Source organism: Lissotriton helveticus, chromosome 7 (genome assembly GCF_964261635.1).
Source record: "Lissotriton helveticus chromosome 7, aLisHel1.1, whole genome shotgun sequence".
Taxonomy (NCBI): Eukaryota; Metazoa; Chordata; class Amphibia; order Caudata; family Salamandridae; genus Lissotriton; species Lissotriton helveticus.
Genome location: NC_136068.1, coordinates 532,239,731 through 532,265,137, shown reverse-complemented (window position 1 = coordinate 532,265,137; position 25,407 = coordinate 532,239,731). Strand labels below are relative to the sequence as shown.

The window sequence follows — 25,407 nt, the reverse complement described above, 5'->3', positions numbered from 1 at the left end:
TCAAGAAGAAATAAGTGAGCTTTCTGTGCGCACAACGAACACGAGTGGGCGCGATACGCTGCTCTTTCAGAAATCAAGAAGCATACCATTGGATTTATCACGATTCGATGGAATAACCAATTCCTTTGTATGGATGGAATTGAACTCCAAAATGGAATTTTAGAACTCAAAAGAGGACATACGTGTCTCACACATTGGGACGACACTTATCTTAATATCGAGTGAAAAATAGGAGCTCATATTTGCGACCAGTTACTACGGAAAAGAAAGCTCATCATAAATATTGGTTATATTCTACATTCACGCATGAGCAATATCACTATGGGAATACGTGACTCGTAGATGCTTGAAGAGAGGGCCACTATGTCTTATGCTTACTGAGACGTGGTGGGGTGAATTCTCCAACCCTGATGTCGTTACAGCAATCCCGCCTGACTATAACATCTTCAGGAAGGATAGAGCTAAGGGGAGGGGCGGTGGAGTGGCATTGGTGGTCAGGAAGGGCACCCCCTGTGCAATCTTGCCAGTGAAGGACATCCGAGGCTCGGAGACCCTTGCCTTTTCCATTACTTTATCTCCACATCAATCTGTTAAGGGATTACTTGTGTATAGACCACCTGGCCCACTCGGCACGTTCTCTGAAGATCTGGACTCCGTGCTGTTGGGGCTGGCCCTGAAAGCGGAACATTGCATCGTGGCAGGTGATTTTAATGTTCGGATGGATGACCCGTCCGACCCTGCTGCCATTAAATTGTCCGAGGCTATGACTCCGCTGGGACTGATCCCTTTTCTGCAGGAGCCTACGCATGAGAAGGGGCACACTCTCGACCAGGTATTCTCGTCTTCCCCTCTCGAGGAGATTGAGATTTCACCTGTACTATGGTCGGACCACTCGCTTGCCAAATTTACGATCAAAGGCATTGCCAAACCGGTGGCTGCCCTAGCACAGCCACAGGATCGTGCCCATAGGGCATATCACCGAGTGACCCCAGAGATGCTGGCCCAGGCCGCTGTGGATCACCCGTGTCCCCTCTCTGGCGATTTGGATGGGGATCTAGAGACTCTGCAAGATTGGCTTCTAGACAGGCTAAAAGATCTTGCCCCGGAATCGACACCTCGCCTGACACCGAAACGGGTCTCTGCGCCTTGGTTTACCGCTGCACTGCTGGCCACGCGGCAGCAGTGTAAGGTAGCCGAAAGAACCTGGCGGGCACAATATGATACTGTAGCCAAGCTGGCCTATAAGACGGTGGTCAAGGCCTATCACCGGGACATTCGCCTGGAAAAAAGAGCGTATCTAGCTAGGAGAATAGAAGCTGCTTCTAACTCCTGCAAGGAGATTTTCTCCATTGTGAGAGAATTTATTTCCCCATGGTCTAACACCTCGGACGAAAAACCATCCGGTACCTGGGCTTTGGACCTTGCTGATTTCTTTACGAGCAAGATCCTACGTATACAGGAGTCTTTTCCATCGCCTGAGCCCACGGGCCACATTAATCCTGAGACCATCTTACCCCAGCGGGCGTGGCCAGGTGTGGTGTTGAGTGTGTTTCCACCGATCTCTGTCCCTGACTCTTTAGCGTTAATGGGCAATCTTAAATCGGGTTCGCCCTGCGACCCATGCCCGGCTAAATTTTTAGCGAAAGTTGCGGAGGTGATTAATCCACTGGCAAACCCGCTGCTGAATCTTTCGCTGTGTCAGGGAGTGGTCCCACAAGCCTGGAAGCAGGCAATGGTGATTCCATTGCTCAAAAAACCAGGTTTAGATCCAAAGGCCCCGGTTAATTATAGACCCATTTCTCTGCTGCCGGCTCTCTCGAAGATTGTGGAAAAGCACGTTCAGGGTGTGCTTTCCAACTTCCTAGAGGCTAACGAGATCTTGCACGCTACCCAGTCGGGTTTTCGTCCCCATCTAAGCACAGAGACTGCGCTCCTGGAGGTTTCAGAAACCATTAAAGGGGTTCTGGACTCTGGGGGCAAAGTAATGCTGGTGATGTTGGACTTGTCGGCGGCATTCGACACCGTCCCCCATGATGGCCTTCTCAGAAGACTCTTCGAGATAGGTCTGCCGGGGACGGTGCTCGACTGGTTTTCTTCCTTTCTAGCCGGCCGCCGGCAAACGGTCTGGGCGCCGCCAGACTCCGCCGTGATGCCGCCTCTGGGAGTCGGGGTCCCACAGGGCTCTATTTTGAGCCCGACCCTTTTTAACATCTTCATGACCCCGTTGGCGGCGTTAGCGGAGTCGTATGGCGCCCGGATCGTATCCTACGCTGACGACACCCAGCTCCTCTTCTCATGTAAGAGAGGAGGAGACTTTGAGGAGGAGAGTATCCGGGATTGCCTTGGGGCTGTTTTCCAATGGTTCCATCTGAACAGCCTCAAGTGCAATTCCGATAAGTCCGAGGTACTCTTCTTTGGGTGCGACACAGAGCCAGACTGGCAGGCCTGGTGGCCGGTTAACATGTTTCCTCCGTCCTGTTCTTCGCAAGTTGCCAAGAATCTGGGGGTTAAAATGGATAAGGGGCTAACATTGAAATCCCAGATCCTTGGGGTGTCGGGCACATGCTTCGGCATCCTTAGGATGTTGCGGAGGTTCCTTCCCCTATTGTCTGAGGAGCATAGGAAACTGACAGTGCAGGCTCTGATTGGGTCCAGGTTGGATTATTCCAACATTCTTTACCTGGGCCTACCAGAGTACTTGCTGCAGCGGCTCCAAGTGGTGCAGAACGCTGCCGCGAGAGCAATCTTTGGATTAAATAGACGGGCCAGTGCATCGGGCCTGTTGAAAACCTTGCATTGGCTTCCTATCCGGAAACGAATTGCTTTTAAGGCTCTGACTCTGGCCTATAAAGCTCTTCACGCGGTGGGAGCAAAGTATCTTCAAAAGAGACTGGTCTTTTATCAACCGACCAGGTCTCTGAGGTCGGAATCCTTGCTTTTGGCGGTTGTCCCGCGTGTGAAGAGAGCTCGCCTGGGAGGCCGCTCTTTTGGATTGCTGGCGCCACAGTTGTGGAACTCTTTGCCACTCGCCCTGCGGGGAGCTACCAGCCTATTAGCTTTTAGAAAAGGCCTTAAAACCTGGCTGTTTACCCAGTAGCCTATCTTCCTGTATGTTTTTATTTGGCACTCTGTTTTTCCTTTTATCGGTGTTATGTTATTGTGTTGCAGCCTTCCTTTTCCTTTAAAGCGCCGGGACACTCTTTTTGAGTATCCGTGCGCTATATAAAAGAATAAATAACATAACATAACATAAAAACAACAAGCCTTGAAAAAGCCCTGTGGGCGAAACGCGCGTCGGCTGCTGTCTTCTGCTTGTGATTTGTGAAATTAAAACAGACCTCGACTTATGAAGACTTGTTTGGATTACTCACTTATTACTTCTTGAGCCTTTTTTGGACTGAATTGCGTAGGGCACTGAGATCTTACAGACTGTTTGGAGCAACACTCATATTACCTATACTGGAAATAATGACATTGGTGTGCTTAGGTATTTTGTTTGTATATGTGTGACCCAGGGTCTTTTTGATTCTGGGACTGAAGGACACTTTGGTGGGTAGGTGTCATATACCTTACGAGCACCCTAGCCATAGTTGCATTTGCATTACTGATTGATGTTCATATCACAATTGGCACAACTTTTTGGGATGTGCGGTTCAATGTAGGCAAACCCATCTAATCTGTTTATTGTTTGTAAAAGCGGTTGGTAGAGCCAAGGCGATTGGTTTGTTTTTGGTTGATGAATTGTATATACAGCACAGGGGCAAGGGGTAAGCGGTTGGGTTCGGTTTAAAAAAAAGAGAAACCTACTTTTTCGTTGTGGAATACTTACAAGTAATTTCCATACTCGTCTGGGATTCGCTTGCACTGTTTTCTCATGGGAGGTATCAGCATGTTGTATTTTCTCATGGGAGATAGCAGCAGGTTGTGTTTTTTAATGGGAGTTGGCTGTAAGTTGGGCTTTCTGCATGGGAGATAGCAGCTAGTTGTTGTTTCTCATGGGAGTCAGCTGCGTGTTGTTGTTTCTCATTGGAGTCTGCTGCATGTTGTGTTTTCTCATGGGAGATAGCAGCTTGTGTTTTCTCATGGGAGATAGCAGCAAGTTATCTCACAAGGGGAAGCAGATGAGCTCATATTAGTTTTGTCTATATCGGAATCCTGTGACGTTGTCTATGACTATAGTGGCTGCTTTTTCGATCGCAGTATGCACCATGGTGAATCTACTAAAAGCCTTACGCCTTTTCTTGGGTCTCTAACATATATTGCACACATACTTTTAAACTGGCAGTGGTGCCTGGTTCTCTGTCCGACTTCCAGGACGTAATACACTGTGGGAGGGATTTGATTCGACTGTGTTTTCTCATGGGAGATAGCAGCAAGTTGTCTCACATGGTGAAGCAGATGAGCTTATCTTAGTTTTGTCTATCTCGAATCCTGTGACGTTGTCTATGACTATACTGGCTGCTTTTTCGATCGCAGTATGCAACATGGTGAATCTACTAAAAGCCTTACTCCTTTTTTGGGGTCTCTAACATATATTGTACACATACTTTAAAACTGGCAGTGGTGCCTGGTTCTCTGTCCGACTTCCAGGATGTAATACACAGTGGGAGGGATTTAATTCTACTGGGTGTTCTTGATTTGGTCTCCCCTTGGATAAAAAAAAATTACTGTCAGTTGCCACTTTATACCGAAACTTTGGTAATTTTCAGTTACCAGCTGATAGTAAAGGTGCAATTTTTTTGGTTTTGGTGCGGTGCCATAATAATTGTGCATGACTGCAGCAATACTACATCAGATTAGCGATTGCACTACAAATGTGGGCAGTAATTCGGTCACTCTTTGTTTTCACCTACCTTTTACTGAACGCTTTGCACAGTGCATTGTTCTGCAACCCTTAAACAGAGCCCCTGTAAATCTCCACAGATGTGTCCTGACTTAACACCCATTTGTCTCCTCTTAGCATGCCACACTTTTTGGGAATTCCAGTACGTTGTTGCCTGTATACCCAACTCTAAAGTTGTCTTACACATTCATCACAGAACCTTCCATGTATTGTGACACTAGCTTTTTGTCCCTTGATAACATTATTTTCACACTGTTTCTAGAATTCCAATGTTTGGTAAGTAGTAGTTCTCAGTTGGTCTGATGAAGGTATGCTGGTTAGTAGCATTTTATACCTGTTTTGCTCTTTATAGTGACTCTGCTTAATATTTATTTGGCTGATGGAATGGCTGTTAAAGAAAGAAAGAACTTAGTACACATTTTTCCAGTCACAACGTATGGCCTCAATGCCGTGATTGGAAACTATGTGGAAGAAAACCATGTTGTATCTATATTCTGGTTGTCCTTTGTTCCTACCCATAGAAAGGCCATGGTCCCGGGTTTATTTTACCTCTTGTTGATGTCGCAAGTAAATAGCAACTTTTGAAAATTCTCTTTTACTGATGCAATAACAGTCTTTGACAAGCTATATCTCCCATTGTCTGTGGGCGTATTTCTACCTGGCCTACCTCCCATAGCTTGTTCTCATTCATAAAATCAGTGTGTGAATTTCTAACAAAATTGACTGGTTCATTCGATTTATTATTATGTTCATTAGTTTATTTTGGCATTTTTGTGTAGGCCGTGCTGTACAAACATAATGCCTACTAATGTAGATCACTTTGAGGTCGACATAGATATTGGTTGCGATTATAAATTAAATACATTTATAAAAACAAGCATTGAAAATGCAATAGGTCTCGCATTTGATTAAGTTAAAGCCATTTGCTTTGCTATACAATACCATTAGCAAAGCAATTGGCTTTAACTTAATCAAAGGCAGACCTATTGCATTTTCAATACTTATTGGACAAGTCGCTTAGTGGAAATAATACGAAAGTGCGCTGCCCTGGTGCACAGTTAATGTAATCTGGTTCAGTTACTTACTTAGCAAGCTTATCTAGGAACTACTCATAGTAGCTGCAATCAGTATGTTATGTATAACAATGTATGCTGGCAACGGACTAATCCATTTCTGGCTCCACAACAATCAAAACTACCCCCCCCCATACCACCTTGTGCTTGGGGAACACGTCCTCCACTGAAAGAAGGAACGATTCCTCTTCATGGACAGACCCAACACTGAGACGATAGTTAGAGAAATGGACCCCCAGCACCTCCCTCCCACCCCCGTTGTCTGTGTGCCCCACACCCTCTCCCTTCAACCCTCTACTTGCCCCTGCCGTCCCTCTATTGCCTGGTTTGCCTCCATTCACCCTCCCTCTGTTGTCCGTGTTGCCTCTACCTGCCCTACCTCTGTTGTTCTTTTTGCCACACGCACTTTCTCTTTGTCCGTGTTGCCCCCACAGCCCTCACTCCGTTGTTTCCTGCTCTGCCCCTCTCCCGCCAGCAATTGTTTTTAAAAACGCCATGACGTGGCCAGCGTTGGCCGTGTCATTAGAAATCTTTTTTTTTACTTTCAGCCATGCTGCACATACAACATGGTTAAAAAACATTGGTAATTCCAATAACTCTATTAGATGTCCTATTAGATTTCACAATGCTTAGTGACAAAATGTCGCTTTATTTATGTTTACAATATCCAAGAAGAGCGGCAATTGCAAAGCAGTGGTGCAAGTTGAGGTGCGATTTGCAAAGGGGGAGTACAAGGACACAGGCTGCCAGCGCTGCTGAAAAGAACATCAAATAGTTGCTATCTGGCTGTGTAGGTAACTTGAGGTGGAGGTCCCCATCTGGGGTCAAAGGACAAAGGTCTGGGGGTTGAAAGTCCACTTGTGGGCAGAACCATACTAGAGAAGCTGGCTTAGTTATCAGCTTCAGGTAGGACATTTCCGTCTTCCACAGAAACTGTTTGATCCTGGGCAAAACATGTTATCACTCTGTGCCCTGGTTCCCTTGCTTCTACAAAAGTGGGGGTGTCTAGAAACAGGCTAAGCCAGCTACAGAACTATACAAAAAATCTAAACTGCAGAGAGGTGTCTGATATCTGGAAATGGGATCACGGAAGGCAGATTTTTCCAGCTGTGCTTTTAGGACAGAACCCCACAAGGAGATGGGGAGGATGGAGGCCGACGTAAATAGTCTCATATAGCGTTTCTTGCCAAATTACCCACATCTACCTTTTCAGTAGGAATCACTTGCAGCCACACTGGTACAGCATTTGTACGCGCAGAGTCTGCACCATTTGTGCAGGTGCTTATGGGCACAGCCATCCCATATTGTAGTGTAGCCTTACCACATTTAAAATGCTGTAACACCACATCATTTTTAAACCCTAAATAGCGTTAAAAGTGTAATTATTCTATTACAGCACATTTACAACCAATTTTTAATAGATGCCGCCATCTCTAAATGAGTACAAGCTGCAAACTATGCGGCTAAATATGAGGTGTGTTTGGTTATAGGGAGAGAGGGGGAGAAAAGAGACACACACAAAGACTGCAAGCAAAGGACAGAGACAGAAATACAGATGAGAGGACGTGAGAGAGGCTAGGACTCGAGACACAGAGAAAGAGCGCGAGAGAAGACAATAGGTTATTTTTGAGAGACAGCAAAGAGGCAGATGGGAAAAGCTAGAGAGAGAAAGAACAATAGAAAAAGAAACAGGCAGAGAGTAATAAATAGAAGGAGAGGGAGAGGCAAAGAGAAATAAGCATTTGCAATGCAATAGGTCTCGCATTTACGCAAGTTTGAGCTATTCGATTTGTAAATTACAATGTCTTTTATTTATGTTTTAGTTTTTAAAACAAATAAAAGGCATTGTCATTTGCAATGCTAGTAGCTTAAACTCTCACAAATGCGAGACCTATTGCAGTGCAAATGCAAGTTTAATTTCTGTTATCTTGTAAATAAATGCTTATCTGCTGATTTACAATCTTTCTGAAAGTTAGTGCTCTCTTAAGTAAACAGCAACCCAGTTCTGCTGTTCACCAAGGGGGCATGTGAAAGTCAGAAGGGCCGCAAACTGCCCGTACTTTGAGTATCACTTCTTTAAAGAGTGTAAACGCTCAGTTAACTGGTCCTAGATTCTTGGCCAGGCTACACAGATATAGTGTTATATCATCCAGGTAGAGTGACACAGATATGTTACGGGAAAAAAAGGTCCGGCCGTGATGGCCATGTAGTTGACGAATACCAGAGGCTCGGAAACCAATCCAGATAATATAGGGGACAGTGGGCAACACGGACCAGTGGCACGTGGTGAACGGGTCAGAGATCAGCCCAAAGAGGTGCATTTTGGCTCTGGGGCCAGTGTATAATAAAATAAAAAAGCTGGGAAGGAATCCATTACGGGCTAATACCGCAAACAAATAATCCCATTCCAATGAGTCGCAAGCTTTGGTGGCATCAAGGAGGCCTGCTGCCGCCTTCTTATTTGATTCCAGCTGGTGTATCATGCCAATAATGTTCTAAGGTTGTGCGCCGATGATCTCCTGGTTACAAATCTTGCCTAATTAGGGAGAACTAGGACCGGGAGGAGTCTATTCGCAATGATCTTGGTGAATATTTTAGCATTAGTGTTAATGAACGAAAGTGGCCTGTATGAGTCGGGAGACGTGACCATTTGCTAGGTTTTAAAAGTATAATGATGATTGTCTCTTCAATCAATCAATCAAAGACATTTATAGAGCGCACTACTTACCCGTAGGGTCTCAAGGCGCTGGGGGGAGGGGGGTGCCGCTACTGCTCGAACAGCCATGTCTTCAGCTTCTTCCTGAAGGAGAGGTGGTCTTGGGTCAGGCGCAGGTCGGTCGGGAGGGAGTTCCAGGTCTTGGCGGCCAGGTAGGAGAAGGACCTTCCTCCTGTGGTCGCTCTTCGGATGCGGGGGACGGCGGCGAGGGCGTGGTTGGCTGATCGGAGGTGGCGTTTGGGAGCGTAGAAGTTGATTTGGTTGTTGAGGTAGCTCGGGCCTTGGTCGTGTAGGGCTTTGTGTGCGTGGGTGAGGAGGCGGAAGGTGAATCTTTTGTTGACGGGGAGCCAATGTAGGTCTCTCAGATGTCCGGAGATGTGGCTGGTTCGTGGGATGTCGAGGATGAGTCTGGCTGAGGCGTTCTGGATCCGCTGGAGTCTCTTCTGGAGCTTGGCGGTGGTACCGGCGTAGAGGGCGTTGCCGTAGTCCAGTCGGCTAGTGACGAGGGCCTGGGTGACGGTCTTCCTGGTCTCGGTGGGGATCCACCAGAAGATCTTCCGTAGCATGCGTAGGATGTTGAAGCACGCCGAGGAGACGTTGTTGACTTGTCTGGTCATGGAGAGGGAGGAGTCCAGGATGAAGCCCAGGTTTCGTGCGTGGTCTGTCGGTTTGGGTGCGGTGCCCAGGGCGGGAGGCCACCAGGAGTCGTCCCAGGCGGAGGGTGAGGAGCCCAGGATGAGGACTTCCGTCTTGTCCGAGTTCAGTTTCAGGCGGCTGGTCGTCATCCACTCGGCTACCTCTTTCATCCCTTCGTGCAGGTTGGCTCTGGCGGCGGCGGGGTCGTTGGTCAGGGAGAGGATCAGCTGGGTGTCGTCGGCATAGGAGATTATGCTGAGGTTGTGTTGTCGTGCGATGGCCGCGAGGGGGCTCATGTAGACGTTGAAGAGGGTGGGGCTCAGCGAGGATCCTTGAGGGACGCCGCAGATGACTTCGGTGGCCTCTGACTTGTACGGTGGTAGGCGGACTCTCTGTGTTCTTCCGTCGAGGAAGGAGATGATCCATTCCAGAGCCTTCTCCTGGATTCCGACGTTGCTGAGGCGCTGTACTAGGGTGCGGTGGCAGACAGTGTCGAATGCTGCGGAGAGGTCTAGGAGGATGAGGGCCGCTGTTTCTCCCTTGTCCATCAGGGCTCGGATGTCATCGGTGGCGGCGATGAGGGCGGTCTCGGTGCTGTGGTTGGCTCGGAAGCCAGACTGTGAGGGGTCGAGGGATCCATTCATCTCAAGGAAGGCGGCCAGCTGCTTGTTGACGGTCTTCTCGACGACTTTGGCTGGAAACGGGAGGAGCGAGATCGGGCGGTAATTCTTGAGTTAGGTGGGGTCCGCTGTGGGTTTCTTGAGTAGAGCGCTGAGTTCGGCGTGCTTCCAACTCTCAGGGAAGGTGGCGGTGTCGAAGGATGTGTTGATGATGTCTCGCAGGTGGGGTGCGATGACAGCGTCGGCCTTGTTGAAGACGTGGTGAGGGCAGGGGTCGGTCGGCGATCCGGAGTGGATGGAGTTCATCGTGCGGATGGTGTCTTCGGTGCTGATCGGAGTCCAGGCGTGGAGGGTGGTGGTGGGGGGTGGTTGTTCGGTCTTGGTGTGCGTTGGTTGGTTGTTGAAGCTGTTGTGTATGTCCGCGATCTTGTTGTGGAAGTATGAGGCGAGGGAGTTGCAGAGGTCTTGCGATGGGGTGATGTCGTTGTTTCCTGCGCTGGGGTTGGAAAGCTCTTTCACGATGTTGAAGAGTTCCTTGCAGTTGTGTGCGTTGTTGTCCAGCCGGTCCTTGAATGCAGTTTTCTTGGCGGCGCGGATCAGCTGGTGGTGCTTACGGGTGGCAAGCTTGAAGGTGGTCATGTTGTCCGGTGTTGGTTCCCTTCTCCAGACTTTCTCGAGGGCTCGGCAGTTCTTCTTGGAGCTCTTGAGTTCGTCGGTGAACCATGGGGCTTTCTTGCTGCCGGGTCTGTTGGGCGGGCTCCTCAGCGGGGCGAGTTCGTCTGCGCAGTTGCTGATCCACTTTGTGAGGTTGACGGCGGCCTGGCTGGGGTTCGCTGAGCTGGCAGGCGGGTGCTGGCTCAGTGAGGTGGCGAGCTGGTCGGCTGTGATCTTGTTCCAGCTTCTGCGGGCAGCCTGTTGCTGGTAGTGGTGGGTCGTCGTTCTTTTGAAGGTGAAGTGGACGCAGCTGTGGTCCGTCCATTGAAGCTCTGTGGCGTGGCTGAAGGCGATGTCTGTGCTGGATGAGAAGACTGCGTCGAGTGTGTGTCCGGCGAGGTGGGTGGGGGTGGACACCAGTTGCTTGAGTCCAAGATTGGCGAGGTTGTCGAGCAGGGTGCTGGTGTTGCGGTCGTTGTTGTTCTCCAGGTGGAAGTTGAGGTCCCCCAGGAGGATGTAGTCAGCGGAGGGGAGGGCATGCGGGCTGACGAAGTCGGCGATGTCCTCGCTGAATTGGGTGCGTGGTCCCGGAGGTCTGTAGATCAGGGTGCCTCTGAGGGTGGTCTTCGGGTCGGTGTGGATCTGGAAATGCAGGTGTTCGGCGGTGGTCAGGGTGTTGTCGGTGCTGGTGGTGAGACGGATGGTGTTCCTGTGGATGATGGCGATGCCTCCTCCCATCTGGTTGGCGGTGCGATCCCTCCGGGTGATCTTGTAGCCCTCTGGGATGGCGATGGCGATGTCGGGAGCTGAAGAGGCGTTCATCCAGGTCTCCGTGAGGAAGGCAACGTCAGGAGCTGTGGTGTCGAGGAGGTTCCAGAGTTCGATGGCGTGTCTGTGGACGGAGCGGGTGTTGAGCAGGATGCACTTGAGGTGGTTACTGCTGGTGTTTGGCTTGGCTGGTGCTGGTGCGAGGCAGGTCCGGATGCAGGAGAACTTGCAGGCGTGGCAGCTGAAGGGTCCGTGGGTGTGCTTCGGAGTGGCTCGGTAGCATCCTGGGAGTCGGCCGGTGTTGAGGGCGATGAGGGTGGCGGCGGTGTACGTCAGGCGGGTCGGTCAAGGTCTTCGTGGGCCAGGGGTCCTGGCGCTGGGCGCGGTCCGGTCGCGGACGGGCGCAGACGGGCTTACCTTTGGCGCGCCTTCGGCGCACAATCGGCGCGCCCGCTGCGCGTTCGCACGGTCGCCATATAAGGCGAAGTGTGCGGGTGGGCGGAGCAGCTGGGAGGCGGGAGCGGGGAGGGTACAGAAGGGAAAAAGGGGCGGGGTTAGCGGCGGTGGCGGGAAGCGGGGAGGGAGAGCGGGGACGGCGAGACAGCGGCCAAACAGGAAGGAAAACCACAATTACGGGCACAGATTCAAATAAAAACAGGCACAAAGGAAGGAAAAGACAAAACAAATGAAAAACAGTCGGGAGAAACCGGCAGGCTCTCACGGACCACGCCGCTCGAAGGAGGGGGCGTGGTCAGCGGCAGCGAGGCAGGCAGCGAGGCTAGGGGGCACACGCAGCAGCTGGTGGCCGTGCGGCGCGGGGGTGTCCTACAAGTAGGTCACACTCACCTGCGTCGCACGGTCGCCATATAAGGCCAAGTGCGCGGGTGGGCGGAGCAGCTGGGAGGCGGGAGCGGGGAGGGTACAGAAGGGAAAAAGGGGCGGGGTTAGCGGCGGTGGCGGGAAGCGGGGAGGGAGAGCGGGGACGGCGAGACAGCGGCCAAACAGGAAGGAAAACCACAATTACGGGCACAGATTCAAATAAAAACAGGCACAAAGGAAGGAAAAGACAAAACAAATGAAAAACAGTCGGGAGAAACCGGCAGGCTTTCACGGACCACGCCGCTCGAAGGAGGGGGCGTGGTCAGCGGCAGCGAGGCAGGCAGCGAGGCTAGGGGGCACACGCAGCAGCTGGTGGCCGTGCGGCGCGGGGGTGTCCTACAAGTAGGTCACACTCACCTGCGTCGCACGGTCGCCATATAAGGCCAAGTGCGCGGGTGGGCGGAGCAGCTGGGAGGCGGGAGCGGGGAGGGTACAGAAGGGAAAAAGGGGCGGGGTTAGCGGCGGTGGCGGGAAGCGGGGAGGGAGAGCGAGGACGGCGAGACAGCGGCCAAACAGGAAGGAAAACCACAATTACGGGCACAGATTCAAATAAAAACAGGCACAAAGGAAGGAAAAGACAAAACAAATGAAAAACAGTCGGGAGAAACCGGCAGGCTCTCACGGACCACGCCGCTCGAAGGAGGGGGCGTGGTCAGCGGCAGCGAGGCAGGCAGCGAGGCTAGGGGGCACACGCAGCAGCTGGTGGCCGTGCGGCGCGGGGGTGTCCTACAAGTAGGTCACACTCACCTGCGTCGCACGGTCGCCATATAAGGCCAAGTGCGCGGGTGGGCGGAGCAGCTGGGAGGCGGGAGCGGGGAGGGTACAGAAGGGAAAAAGGGGCGGGGTTAGCGGCGGTGGCGGGAAGCGGGGAGGGAGAGCGGGGAGGGCGAGACAGCGGCCAAACGGGAAGGAAAACCACAATTACGGGCACAGATTCAAATAAAAACAGGCACAAAGGAAGGAAAAGACAAAACAAATGAAAAACAGTCGGGAGAAACCGGCAGGCTCTCACGGACCACGCCGCTCGAAGGAGGGGGCGTGGTCAGCGGCAGCGAGGCAGGCAGCGAGGCTAGGGGGCACACGCAGCAGCTGGTGGCCGTGCGGCGCGGGGGTGTCCTACAAGTAGGTCACACTCACCTGCGTCGCACGGTCGCCATATAAGGCCAATTGCGCGGGTGGGCGGAGCAGCTGGGAGGCGGGAGCGGGGAGGGTACAGAAGGGAAAAAGGGGCGGGGTTAGCGGCGGTGGCGGGAAGCGGGGAGGGAGAGCGGGGACGGCGAGACAGCGGCCAAACAGGAAGGAAAACCACAATTACGGGCACAGATTCAAATAAAAACAGGCACAAAGGAAGGAAAAGACAAAACAAATGAAAAACAGTCGGGAGAAACCGGCAGGCTCTCACGGACCACGCCGCTCGAAGGAGGGGGCGTGGTCAGCGGCAGCAAGGCAGGCAGCGAGGCTAGGGGGCACACGCAGCAGCTGGTGGCCGTGCGGCGCGGGGGTGTCCTACAAGTAGGTCACACTCACCTGCGTCGCACGGTCGCCATATAAGGCCAAGTGCGCGGGTGGGCGGAGCAGCTGGGAGGCGGGAGCGGGGAGGGTACAGAAGGGAAAAAGGGGCGGGGTTAGCGGCGGTGGCGGGAAGCGGGGAGGGAGAGCGGGGACGGCGAGACAGCGGCCAAACAGGAAGGAAAACCACAATTACGGGCACAGATTCAAATAAAAACAGGCACAAAGGAAGGAAAAGACAAAACAAATGAAAAACAGTCGGGAGAAACCAGCAGGCTCTCACGGACCACGCCGCTCGAAGGAGGGGGCGTGGTCAGCGGCAGCGAGGCAGGCAGCGAGGCTAGGGGGCACACGCAGCAGCTGGTGGCCGTGCGGCACGGGGGTGTCCTACAAGTAGGAAAGCATTGCGGAAAGAGCCTTATTTTGTCGCCTCCTTGAAGACCTTTTGTAGGTGGAGGATCAGTAGTGGTACATAGGCTTTTTAGGTCTCGCGCTTAGCGTTGCAGTGCGCAGCTCTGCACGTGCAGCGAGAGACGTCTTGGAGGGTGTTTGAAAACGGCCCTAGGAATCGCACACGCTCATGCGTGTGCTTTTCCCTTTGGGCCAGGCTATTGGCCTTTGCCTACATCTTTGATAAACGACAGCACGCAATTGGCCAAAGGCGGGCGCATTGCTCCGCCCAGGGCCTCTTGGTGTCTATTACGCGCACCGGCCGTCATGTGGTTTCAATGATCGTGCCCAGACACGGGCGCAATATTTAAAACCACATGGGTTGCTGTGGTGCGCGCGCGAGCACCACTTGCAGGCTTCTTCTGTTTTGGATCCATTTCCCAGGGAAGCAACTAAATGAAACCAGGAAAGAGAGGTAGGCTGCTCGTGTGCAAAATGGTGTTACGGGTGGCATGTTGGTTTGTATAATCTGGGCTCTTTGTACTCGGACGTTCCTCTTTTGATGATTGGCAGGCTGAGGTAGAGTACATGCAGTGCAACATTACCCTGCTACAGCTTGGCACCGTTTTGTGAAATGATGTCTGGCCTCACCAGTAATGCTCTTAGTATGATTTCGCTAATGGCACATTCCTGATTCAGTGCTACAAGGTTCAAAGCTAACCATTACAAGTAATTAATATTTCAAACCTCGCCCCTTTCTTTTCGGGACTGTCTGAAATAGTTGACGTTTTAGTCCCTTTTAGCAACTGAAAAACTCAACATTTGGCCTCCGTATAGTTTTCTTTTTTTATTGGGAAAACCCTCAAAACCGCACTTCATGCTTTCAGGCACTTGTATAGTGCACCACTGGCACTAGTGCGGCATCGTGGCACTCTAACTGTATTGGCCCATAACAGGTGAACCTGTGTGCTCGGTTAGACTGGTGTGTGGTTGTATTGTGAGTATGACTAATGTGTTAAGAGCTGTGTGGAGTGTGTTTGGGCCTAGCGTGGGCTGGTTCTGTGGTGGTGAGTGCGGCACTGCTCGTGTGTTAGTTGCCTTGCAGTGGGTGTGTGAGAGCTCGAGTGTGCTTTATATGTTTTACCTTGGATATGCCCAAGCTCTCTTGGTACAGCTGCTTTGCGTGAGGTGCACTTTAAAACTACATGCAATTTATGTTACTTACATGACACACACACGTATTCAGAGTTGCCCACGCGGGATTTGCAGTAGTTTCTTAAAAGGAGTACAGTTTTCTGTTGCAATAACTTCACGAACGCGCACTTATATTTGTGTACTAAGCTGTGCAGAGAAAGGGCTGTGTCAACACACGATGCACGGTCTATATGGGCAAACCCTCGTGTGCACCAGTGAAGAATGTGCAGGACCCGCCTTTGGACACCAGCAGCTGATCCCCAACAGGTACTGGTGCGTGTGTGCACGTGTCTGTGTGTGCCTGTCTTTGTGCCTTTATCTGTGTGTATGCATATTGTGTGCGTGTGTCTCTGTCAGTGTGTGTGCGTGTGTCGGTGTGTATCCATGTGTGTGCGCTCGAATGTGTGTGTCTTTATACTTAATACAGCGCGTACCAGGGCTAAAACGCAAGCATGAGTGCTCATTCGTGAAGTTATTGCGACTGAAAACCGTACTGCTTTTAAGAAACTACTGCAGGTCCCGCGTGGGCGACTCTGAATACGTGTGTCTACACACATGTAAGTAACATAAATTGCATGTAGTTTTAAAGCGCACCTTCACGCAAAGTAGCTGTTTTTTTTTAATAGATAAAGAATTGTGCTCATTTATCGACCTATGAAGGATAAACAGCTTAGTGCTGCCAGGCCTCGAGGCTTCCGTGAACAGTAAGGTGAGCCTCCCCCTTTGTCAGGGAGCGCACAAGCAGCAGGGGTGTCATTTGTCTGCAGCACACAGGCCCCAGGAGAGCAGGCCCGTGGCCTCGAAGCCCTAACAAAAGGAGTGCTCAGGCGGTGTTTACTCGGAGAGAACGGGCCAGCGCGTTATTGGAAGGAAGAAAGCACACTCCCAGCACAACAGCCATTTGTTCACTACACTGTGCAGAGAAAGGGCTGTGTCAACACATGATGCACGGTATATATGGGCAAACCCTCGTGTGCACCAGTGAGGAACGTGCAGAAACCGCGTGTGGACACCAGCAGCCGATGCCCAACAGGTACTGGTACGTGTGTGCACGTGTCTGTGTGTGCCTTTGTCAGTGTGTGTGTCCATGTGTGTGCGCGCTTGAGTGTGTGTGTCTTTATACTTAATACAGCGCAGACCAGGGCTAAAACGCACTCGTGAAGTTATTGCGACTGCAAATCCCGCGTGGGCAACTCTGAATACTTGTGTGTGTCCACACACATGTAAGTAACAAAAATTGCATGTAGTTTTAAAGCGCACCTTCACGTAAAATAGCAGTTATTTTTATAGTTATAGAATTGTGCTCATTTTATCGACCTCAGAAGGATAAACATCTTAGTGCTGCTAGTTAATTTTAGCGCTCTGTCAAGTCGACAGCAGCCCAGTGCTGCTGTTCAAAGTGGGGCTGCATATTAACGTCGGTAGGGCTAAAATTGACCTCCGGGCCATACTTTGAGAATCCAAGTTCTATAACACACATTCTCAAAAATTGCATAGCTGAGTCCACCTGGAGTATAGACTGCTTTTCTTTATTTCCTGGTCATTGATTGGCCGAGAAGAGCTAAACCTATTTTTGTGGCAGCCATCTTGTTCTAAAATGGTGCATAGGGCTGATCAATGAATCTCACTAGATGACCTGTACGCATATGCCAGACATCATATAGTGTATTCTTCTAGCAATCGGGTAAAGTGCTTAGTGCAGGCTGTGGGTCATCCGGCCCCAGGTGTATATATGTCTGTACTGGAGTCTTGGTGTGCTCGGAAGTTAGCAGTCTGTTCGCACCTCTCTGAGGTCACGTCTGTCTGAAGTCAAGGTCTGCGTGTGCCCCCGTCTCTGTGAAGTCAAGATGTGCCTGTGTCCCTGTCTCTATGTGAAGTCAAGGTTTGTGTGTGTCCCTGTCTCTATGTGAAGTGGAAGTCCGCATGTGTCCCTGTCTCTATGTGCTCCTTTCCTGATTGATCTCTTAGTTTTCTGCGTAAGCTGGGCTTGTAACCTAGTCATGTTAAAGTGTGATTAACTTAGGATGGTACGGGTTCTCCTCCAGGTGTCTTGACAAATTCAGTCAGTGGGCAAGTATTCACGCCCGGGCACAATTGAAATATCTTAAGCTGAGGCTCAAGGAACCATGGTATCTCACAGTGGGCCATAAGGTGTGAAGACTACATGCACATTCAATTCTTGGCCTCTCTGCAGAGCGATGCTCGCATGTGTGCTAGTGTTAATTGTGTGACGGAGGTACACAGCTGTCAAAATCTGAGAGCAGCATAGGAAACGACAATGCAGTGGGGGAGTTGTGTGCGTGGAGGCAGGGCTTTAAGTGGACCCGGTCTCACTGGTGCTGAGCACTGGTAGTAACTTTATCCTATTAGCATTACAAATACATTATATTTATTTTGCTTAACAAAACTCACATTGACACAAGCCATTAACATTTACAAAGCCAATAGCTCGCACTCATATAAATGCAGTTAATAACTTTCCCATTTACAAATTTTAACACTATTTGCATTTTACATTACAATCATTTTAATATTTTTTTTTTCTATTGCTGGCAGTTACCAACAAGCATTTGCAATGCAATAGGTCTCGCATTGTCAAAAGTTTAAGCTGTTAGGATTGCAAATAACAATGCCTTTATTTATGTTTTGGCTTTTAAAACATAATTAAAAAGCATTGTCATATACATTGTCAATAGCTCAAACTTGTTAAATGTGAGACCTATTGCATTGCAAATGCTTGTTATTATTCCCTAGGGAACCCATTGTTCCTCAGGGTCTTGGAAGTTGGGAAGGTCCATGACGGCTGCTGCAATGCCATCTGTTGTAATAGTGTCCACTAAGTACTGTTACCGTGGTCCCTCAATTCATGTCATTGCTATACAGTCTAGGTGTGCTGTGTAGTTGTATTCTGTTTTGTGTATGCAGGTTGTATACAATGGAGAGTAACCTTTGACAAATTCTATTAGGATTGAGTCTGAATCGTGTAGCCGGTGGCCATCATCGTTTTCTGGTTGCAGTTTAGTATAGTAGAGGCAGGGCGCATCAGTAGTGCAAGAGTCCTACTTGGCCTATCTGCTTTCCCATATTGTCTGGCGATACGTTGTGTGCTGATGCTTACTTCTTGTTCAGGCTTTTCACCAAATTCCGACACCTTGGCCCTAATTTCCGTCAGCGTTTGTGCCGTAGGGCCAGTCAGAGTTCTGCTTCAATACTTGGAGTTCCTGTTCTAGATTGTCTAGTCCGTCTCAGAGGGCCCTCCTTATGCCATACTGCTTTGTAATGCAGACACCACGCATATATTCCTTGAAGAAGTACCACGGTACGCCCAATGAGGACACAGAGTTATCATTTATTTGAAAGTAGGCCAGTATTCCAGACTTGATCTCCTCTTGCAAAGCTTTGTCTACAAGCGCCAACAGGGAAAGGTGCCATGAGAACACCTGGTGTTTGGATGCTGGTGTTTCAAAGCTCAGTTTGACCAGTGAGTGGTCTGAAAATGTGCATGGGAGGTGTGCTTTATGTTTAGCCCAGCCGCACATGCCCTGTGTGTCTATCGAATAATCTAACCTGGCTCATGAATCGTGTGCAATGGGGATGCGTGTTCCTACTTTTATGTTGGGGAACCTATGACTCCGAATCGCCACTAGGTTATGTGCTTCAATTATGTCTATGAAAGCCGTCACGGCAGCATTGTGTGTACACCACTCTGCCCATAAACAGTTAGTATGCCTCGCTTAGGACAAAGTTGAAATTTCTGCCCCACATCACTCTACCTGGCGATGCCACTGTACATTTCAACCATAACTGATTGAAAAAGCTAGGTATGTCAGCGTGGGACGCATATATATATATATGTAGAAATGTAATGTTGTATCCAGCCAGGCAGGCTTGTAGCAAATTGTCTGCCCTGCAAATTGTTTCCTTCATGTAAAAGGAGGAACGGAGCCCATTGCGCAACAGCATGGCTACAAATTACTGACATATTGGGCAATGTACACGCTGTACAGTTTGTTTTTGATTCCGCTACACAAATCTTTTTAGGGATTGCTTGATGCTTACTTAGTCTTAGGTGTCTGATGCAACCTACAGTTGGACAGTCGGTGATCTGTACCCATAATATTGCTTGTTACTGGTCCATCTTCATGTTTGCTGTCACTGAACTCGCTCACCGCTTGGTTTTCACATGGCTGTTTTAGTAGTCCACTTTGGCTGAACTTCCAAAGCTTCCAAAGCTTACACATCAAATGTGTCGTTTGTCATAGTAATACTTAACATGCTTGTTATGAGAGTGGTGATTCTTACCTTGCGCTTAATAGTCAAAATGTTTCTGTTGTCGATATGGGGATAATTAATGAGTCTTACCAACTTTCCATTTTCACATTGTTTGACTGTCCCTCTATCTATAACTGCATTTATGGTGTTATACTAGATCAAGGCAAAGCTTATGGTTTTACATCTATACTTACTGTTGCCCTCATTCAGAAAACGAATGCTGCATTCCTGCACCTGAAATTACCAAAATTGTGGTTGTTGGTATTTCTTAGGCACAGGAATACCCACGTCTAGCGATTTGCACTATGAGCAGCCCCTAAAAATAGGAAATTACCTAAGCAATTGGATTGCCGCTTCTTATCCTCATAGTAATCCCCCACTTATGGCCAGTGTCCAACCTGGAGACATCAGAAGGTTTTAGCTGGTAAAATGTATCTGTTGGGCGGGGCGTGACGTTGACCCCACAAACCTGTTTTTGACCAATGTCATCCGTTACGAGCCACATCCGGATTTTCCCAATATTTCAAAATAGAGGCCTTGCATAGTAAGTTCCTACTACAAATTGTTATTTTCTGGCAGTAAAACACCAGATAATTTTTTTTTTTTTACTTTGCAGTGATCTGGTGACAGACTTGGAAAAATGAAGGAGAGTGATGCTCGTCTATGCATAGATGGTGAAAAGAAGGTTTCTCAATTGAGAAATGGTACCTTAAACCAGAAAAACAACACTCCAGAGAAATTATTTTCCTGCACAAAGTGTGCAAAAACCTTTAATTTCAAGGCCATGCTTGTAAATCACCTAAGAATTCATAAAAAGGAGATGCCATTTTCCTGCAGTGAGTGTGGAAAGGGCTTCATGGTGAAGTCAGGGCTTGAAAAGCACCAGAAAGACCATGCACAAAAGCAGGCCTTTTTCTGCACTGAATGTGAGAAGGAATTTGGTAATCAAAACCATCTAAATATTCACCAGAGAGTCCATACTGGAGAACGGCCCTTCCTTTGCTCTGTGTGTGGAAAGTGCTTTAGCCAGAACGGCAATCTTAAGCGACACCTCAAAAGCCATCCAGAGAGCTCCACAAGAGAAAGAATATTTCCCTGCATGCAATGTGATGAGAAGTTTACCCTGAAAGCAAACTTAGTACTTCACCAGCGAAATCACAAAAATAATACCACCCAGAACAACTTGAATTTACAAATCTCTCTGCCATTTTCCTGCACAAAGTGTGATAAGAGTTTTAGTATAAAGGAACATTTTGTACTTCACCAGAGAATCCACAGAAACACTAATACACAAATAAACTCGAATTCACAAATATCAAGGCCCTTTTCCTGCACACAATGCAATAAAAGGTTTAGTTTTAAGCACAACTTAGTACGTCATAAGAGAATCCACAAAGGCACAACCACCCAGAAAAACATTAGTTTGCAAACCTCAAGATCATTTTCCTGCCCTCACTGTGATAAGAGCTTCAGTATGAAAGCAAAGTTTGTACGTCATCAGAGAATCCATAGAAAAACTAACATTAAGAGTGAGCAGAAAAAACAAATCTTGAAACCTTTTCCTTGTCCGGAATGTGGGAAGAAATATACTCGAAGGTCAACTGTTATACGGCATCAGAGAATCCACAGAAGGGATGATCCTGAGTCCGAGCTGAAGATAAACAAAAAACCACATACCTGCACAATCTGTGGGAAGAGCTTTAGTCAAAAGAGATTTTTGCAAGCGCACAGTAATGTCCACACTAGGCCTTTTCCCTGCACTGGGTGTGGAAAGAGGTTTAGTCAGAAATCACAACTTCGAAGACACCATGGTAACCAGAGATGTACTGCCCGGCTTGGAGACAAGCCAGAGAAGAAAAAAAGTTACCACAGGAAGTCTCTGCCAACTGCTAAGGAAAAGATTGCAAGATTAAGTGACAAAGAAAGAGCACGAGCTAGCAACTGGGAGAAGGGAAAGAGTGAGTTCTTTGCATCTGATAATGTCTATGGTGAAATTAAAAGAGAAAATGATGATCTTGACACATATATAGAGGAAAGGATATTGGAGGTTCCTACTTTTATTTCTCGCCCAGTGGTTCTTAAGGCAGCGACATTCATCTTCAAGTCACTTACAACTGGTCCTCCGACGTTTCCTTCACCAGCAGTCAAGGAAGACACTCCCAAGTCCACCCACCCAGACCCTCCAGCAGCAACAGTAGAAGATACTATTAAAGCACCAATCCCAGCTCAATCTACTAAGGCCACTATCCTAACCAATTCATTACTTCCAACATCATCAGCGGTGCCTTTTGTTCCAGCTGACGCAAAATCAGATGCATGAATGTGCGTGGTCCAAATTTTATAACAGATAAGCAAAAGGGGCGGCTAGTTTTCTTTTGTCGTCATAAGAACTCTCATTCTTTGTGTTCTGCTTTGCTCATTTGCTATTGTCCTTATTAGGACTGGTGCTGCATTTTTACTCATTATGGAAGTGACCTTTTTCCACTCTCACTGGAATTGCAAGAATCGCAGTTTTTCAGAACTGACATTATGGTTTGTGCAGTTCCTCGGGCATCATGCAACATTTCTTGAAGCTCTGTCTTTCCTACCCAGAACTTCATAAGACATTGTGCTTGCTACAGTTGATGTGAATGAGACATAAATGCTGGAAAGTCGATCCCAAAAAAGATGCGAATAATTGAGGTTGGTGAGCTACCTTCCTTGTGGCCTTCAGGCATATGGATTTTACAGCTAGGCTCATTCTGAGAATCAGTATAAAAAGTAAATAATGTAAGTGGTTAGGAATGCACTGCTTATGGTATTGCCACATATAGTTGAATTTGGCCTCACACTATAGTTTCTTCAGATCCTAATTTAGCTACAAAATGGCACTGCCCTATGTCATGTGGATTGTTAGGTGAATGTTTTTTCAAACATCGATAGCTGAGCCCCTTCTCATCTGGGTTGTCAGGTCAGTATTTCTCTAGTCATTGAGTCACTCCACTGGTTGCCTTTCAAAGACAGAGTGACATTCAAAGTATTGTGGATAAGACTGTTCAGGCTGTAAGTTGAATCTGTTTTTTTATAAAAACATTTGACTAGGACAAGCCACCTAGAACTCGATAATCTTATCTTGGTTTATGGTCCCTAACTTCAAGACTTTAACTGGATTTTAAGTTCAGACAGCACTGTTTTTAAACACATTGTTAACATTAAGCTGAATATGACTACAGGTATTTGTTGCACAGTTAAAATGTACCCTTTTCCTACTCGGAGGAACAGCGTCAGGAGAGTCTTAATTGAAGACTTTGTTCTACAGTGTTGAGAGCTTCTGTGGTGGAGAAAGTTAGGGTTTAACAAATTTCATGACACGCACTGGTCTCAATATCAACTGATATGGTTTGCAAATCATGGTCAACAGCATGTTAAACCATGCTGTTTACCTCTTGTAATAGTCATGCGGACGTCTCGGTGCTAATTGTGGGCAGCTGGGGATAGTCCTTGAGGCTAATTCTGACCTCCAACTTAAGTTGTCTGCCTTTGTCCCCACCTTCCTTGGGAAGCCCAAGATCTACTAGCCATAACCCAGTCTCTCCTGATCAAGACCACCCCCTTATTTGTTTATCTTTTTAGTTTTAGATCCTGTTGAGGTCAGCAACTAAAGGTCTATATTACAGCTTCCCCTCACATACACATTGATGGCAAGCACATTTTAAAACTGCAAGACGTTCTTTAAACCAAAGACATGTTAAGTTCTCATCAGTCTGAATTTTTACATCTGTGCAGCATAAATCTGAATTGATGTCTTTGATAGATGACCCATGTAGAGTTTCCCCATGGCATCCCTAGGGTGACAGTATCTATTACCTCATGTTTCACTACTGCAGTACAGTGTACCTTGATCGTCTGAGCTACCTGTTTTTCAAACCTCAGCTGCTAGGATCACCATATGTCAAAGAAATTTGAAAGCACTGCAACCCCCCCCCCCCTTCCCCCCCCCCTTCCCCCCCCCCTTCCCCCCCCCCTTCCCCCCCCCCCCCCCCCCCCCCCCCCAATATTAAAGCTATCTCTACACTGGTTGGCAGTAGTCAAGGGCATTCGTTTTGGTGACCTCTGCCTTACCCACTCTGCCTTCTGCCTTTCTAAACAAGGCATAATACATTGCTTCTAAGTTCCTTAATCATATCATGACAAGTGAACTGTGTTGTTGTGCATATTTCATACCTAAGAAGATGATGTTCTCTAGTAGTTGCTTGCTGTAATGGTAATAGACTGAACAAGGAGTGACTTTTCCTGAATAGTAACATACTACGTAGAAACAAGCAATGCTTAGAGTTATTTATAGAAAATCAGTAGGTTGTCTGGGATGTAGAGGTTGAGAGGCAGGTTTTCCAGAGAGTAGTTTCCAGAACTGACAACGAGCATTGTCTCCAAATCTGCTGGACACTAAACGTTACACATTTAACTGTAAGTGAAGACTGAACCTGTTAGTCAAAAATGGCATGCCGCGAGACAAATGGTGTGATGAATCCGACATTGCCTTTATACAAACTCTGTTAAGCATTGTGAGCCAATACAATGACCAAAACAATGGAAAAGCTCACTCCGATTTACTGGTGCTACCAAAAAGTGTGATCTTCCATTCCAGATATGATGGAGATCAAATACAATGACATTTCTGGAATCTGAAAAAAACCCTTATGCTGGGCAATGGGGGACTGCACGGTGTTCCTCCCCACCCTCCACAGGAGTAGATGCCTTAGGTCACCCCACTGGTGTGGGGTACAGCCTTCTAGATTCTTTATTCACACACCACTGATACCTGCAGGGATAGCTCGAAGCTACCCTTCCACAACGGCATCCAAAGACTAATTTGGTATTTAATATCAGCAGTAGGAGGCAGACCTTTTTGCATAGGTATTTGAAACCCATTGGCAACCGCATCGGATGCTGGGAAGTACAGCCCACCTGTTGATTTAATAAGGGCCCTATATTTTAGGTCCAGTAAACACAGTCAGTCAGGAAAGCTATGTATCTTAACTTAAAATAAATATGAATAATGGATCAGACACATATGCTATACTATGTTGATGTTATTAATACAGGGAAAACTTGGAGAGAGTTGTAAAATATACACCCTCTCCAGCTTGCCCTTCAGCTGTAGAAGAGGCATGGCTGTAAAGCCCTCGAGGTCTATGGAAGCTACTATTCCAGACACTTCCTCACTGTCTGTTTTTTATGTTGCTCACTCTGCTAGTCTCACATGGTTTTATTTGAAACTTGTGCTAAATGTTTTTTTGTATTTAGAATGTCCAAGTAGTGCATGTATTTGTGCAATCATGGCTGGAAAATTAGGTGCTCTACACAGTATAAATGTTTTTCTAAATAGTTGAATAAAGTCCATATTGCTAAAATGTTTGGAAATCTGACCCCTGTATTGAAATTGTGTGGGTTTACCTGTAGATAAAACATACACGTTTATAATGAAAAAAAGACAAATTGCCTGTTGATTATTTGTTCTTCAGATTTCTCTGCTTCACGTTGCCCAAGCTTGAACGCCAGCTGACAAGACACTATATCTGGATCAATTTCATTACCTCAGGAAAAAAACTATTAACATTACCCTGAACTGCGGTCAGGGAATGGATGAAATGTTAGTTCCATTTCAGTTTGCAAAACAGTCTGACGTGTAGATAATCTTAAAACACTGTTCTCCGAGTACACCACCTCATGTTGACTTTTATGTCTGATTCATGGCCATTCAAAGTCACTTAGATGTTTATATTATAACCTGTCCAAGGTAAGAGCCTGGGGCACAGGATCTCTGTTTAAAGGGCACATTCTGCGGTTTTATTGGATGCCTACTGTAACCTC

At 48.0% G+C, this 25,407-nt stretch overlaps 1 protein-coding gene across 2 annotated transcripts in view; it reads left to right on the top strand.

The window, feature by feature from the left end:
• Positions 1 to 24,947, top strand: part of LOC144768721 (uncharacterized) — a 75,209-nt gene extending 50,262 nt beyond the window's left edge. For both annotated transcript variants that reach the window (XM_078652596.1, XM_078652597.1), the window contains exon 2: positions 20,171 to 24,947. In XM_078652596.1, the coding sequence (XP_078508722.1) occupies positions 20,195 to 21,874 (1,680 nt within the window). In that variant the 5' untranslated portion in view covers positions 20,171 to 20,194 and the 3' untranslated portion in view covers positions 21,875 to 24,947. The remainder of the gene's footprint in view (positions 1 to 20,170) is intronic.
• The last annotated feature ends 460 nt before the right edge of the window (positions 24,948 to 25,407 follow it).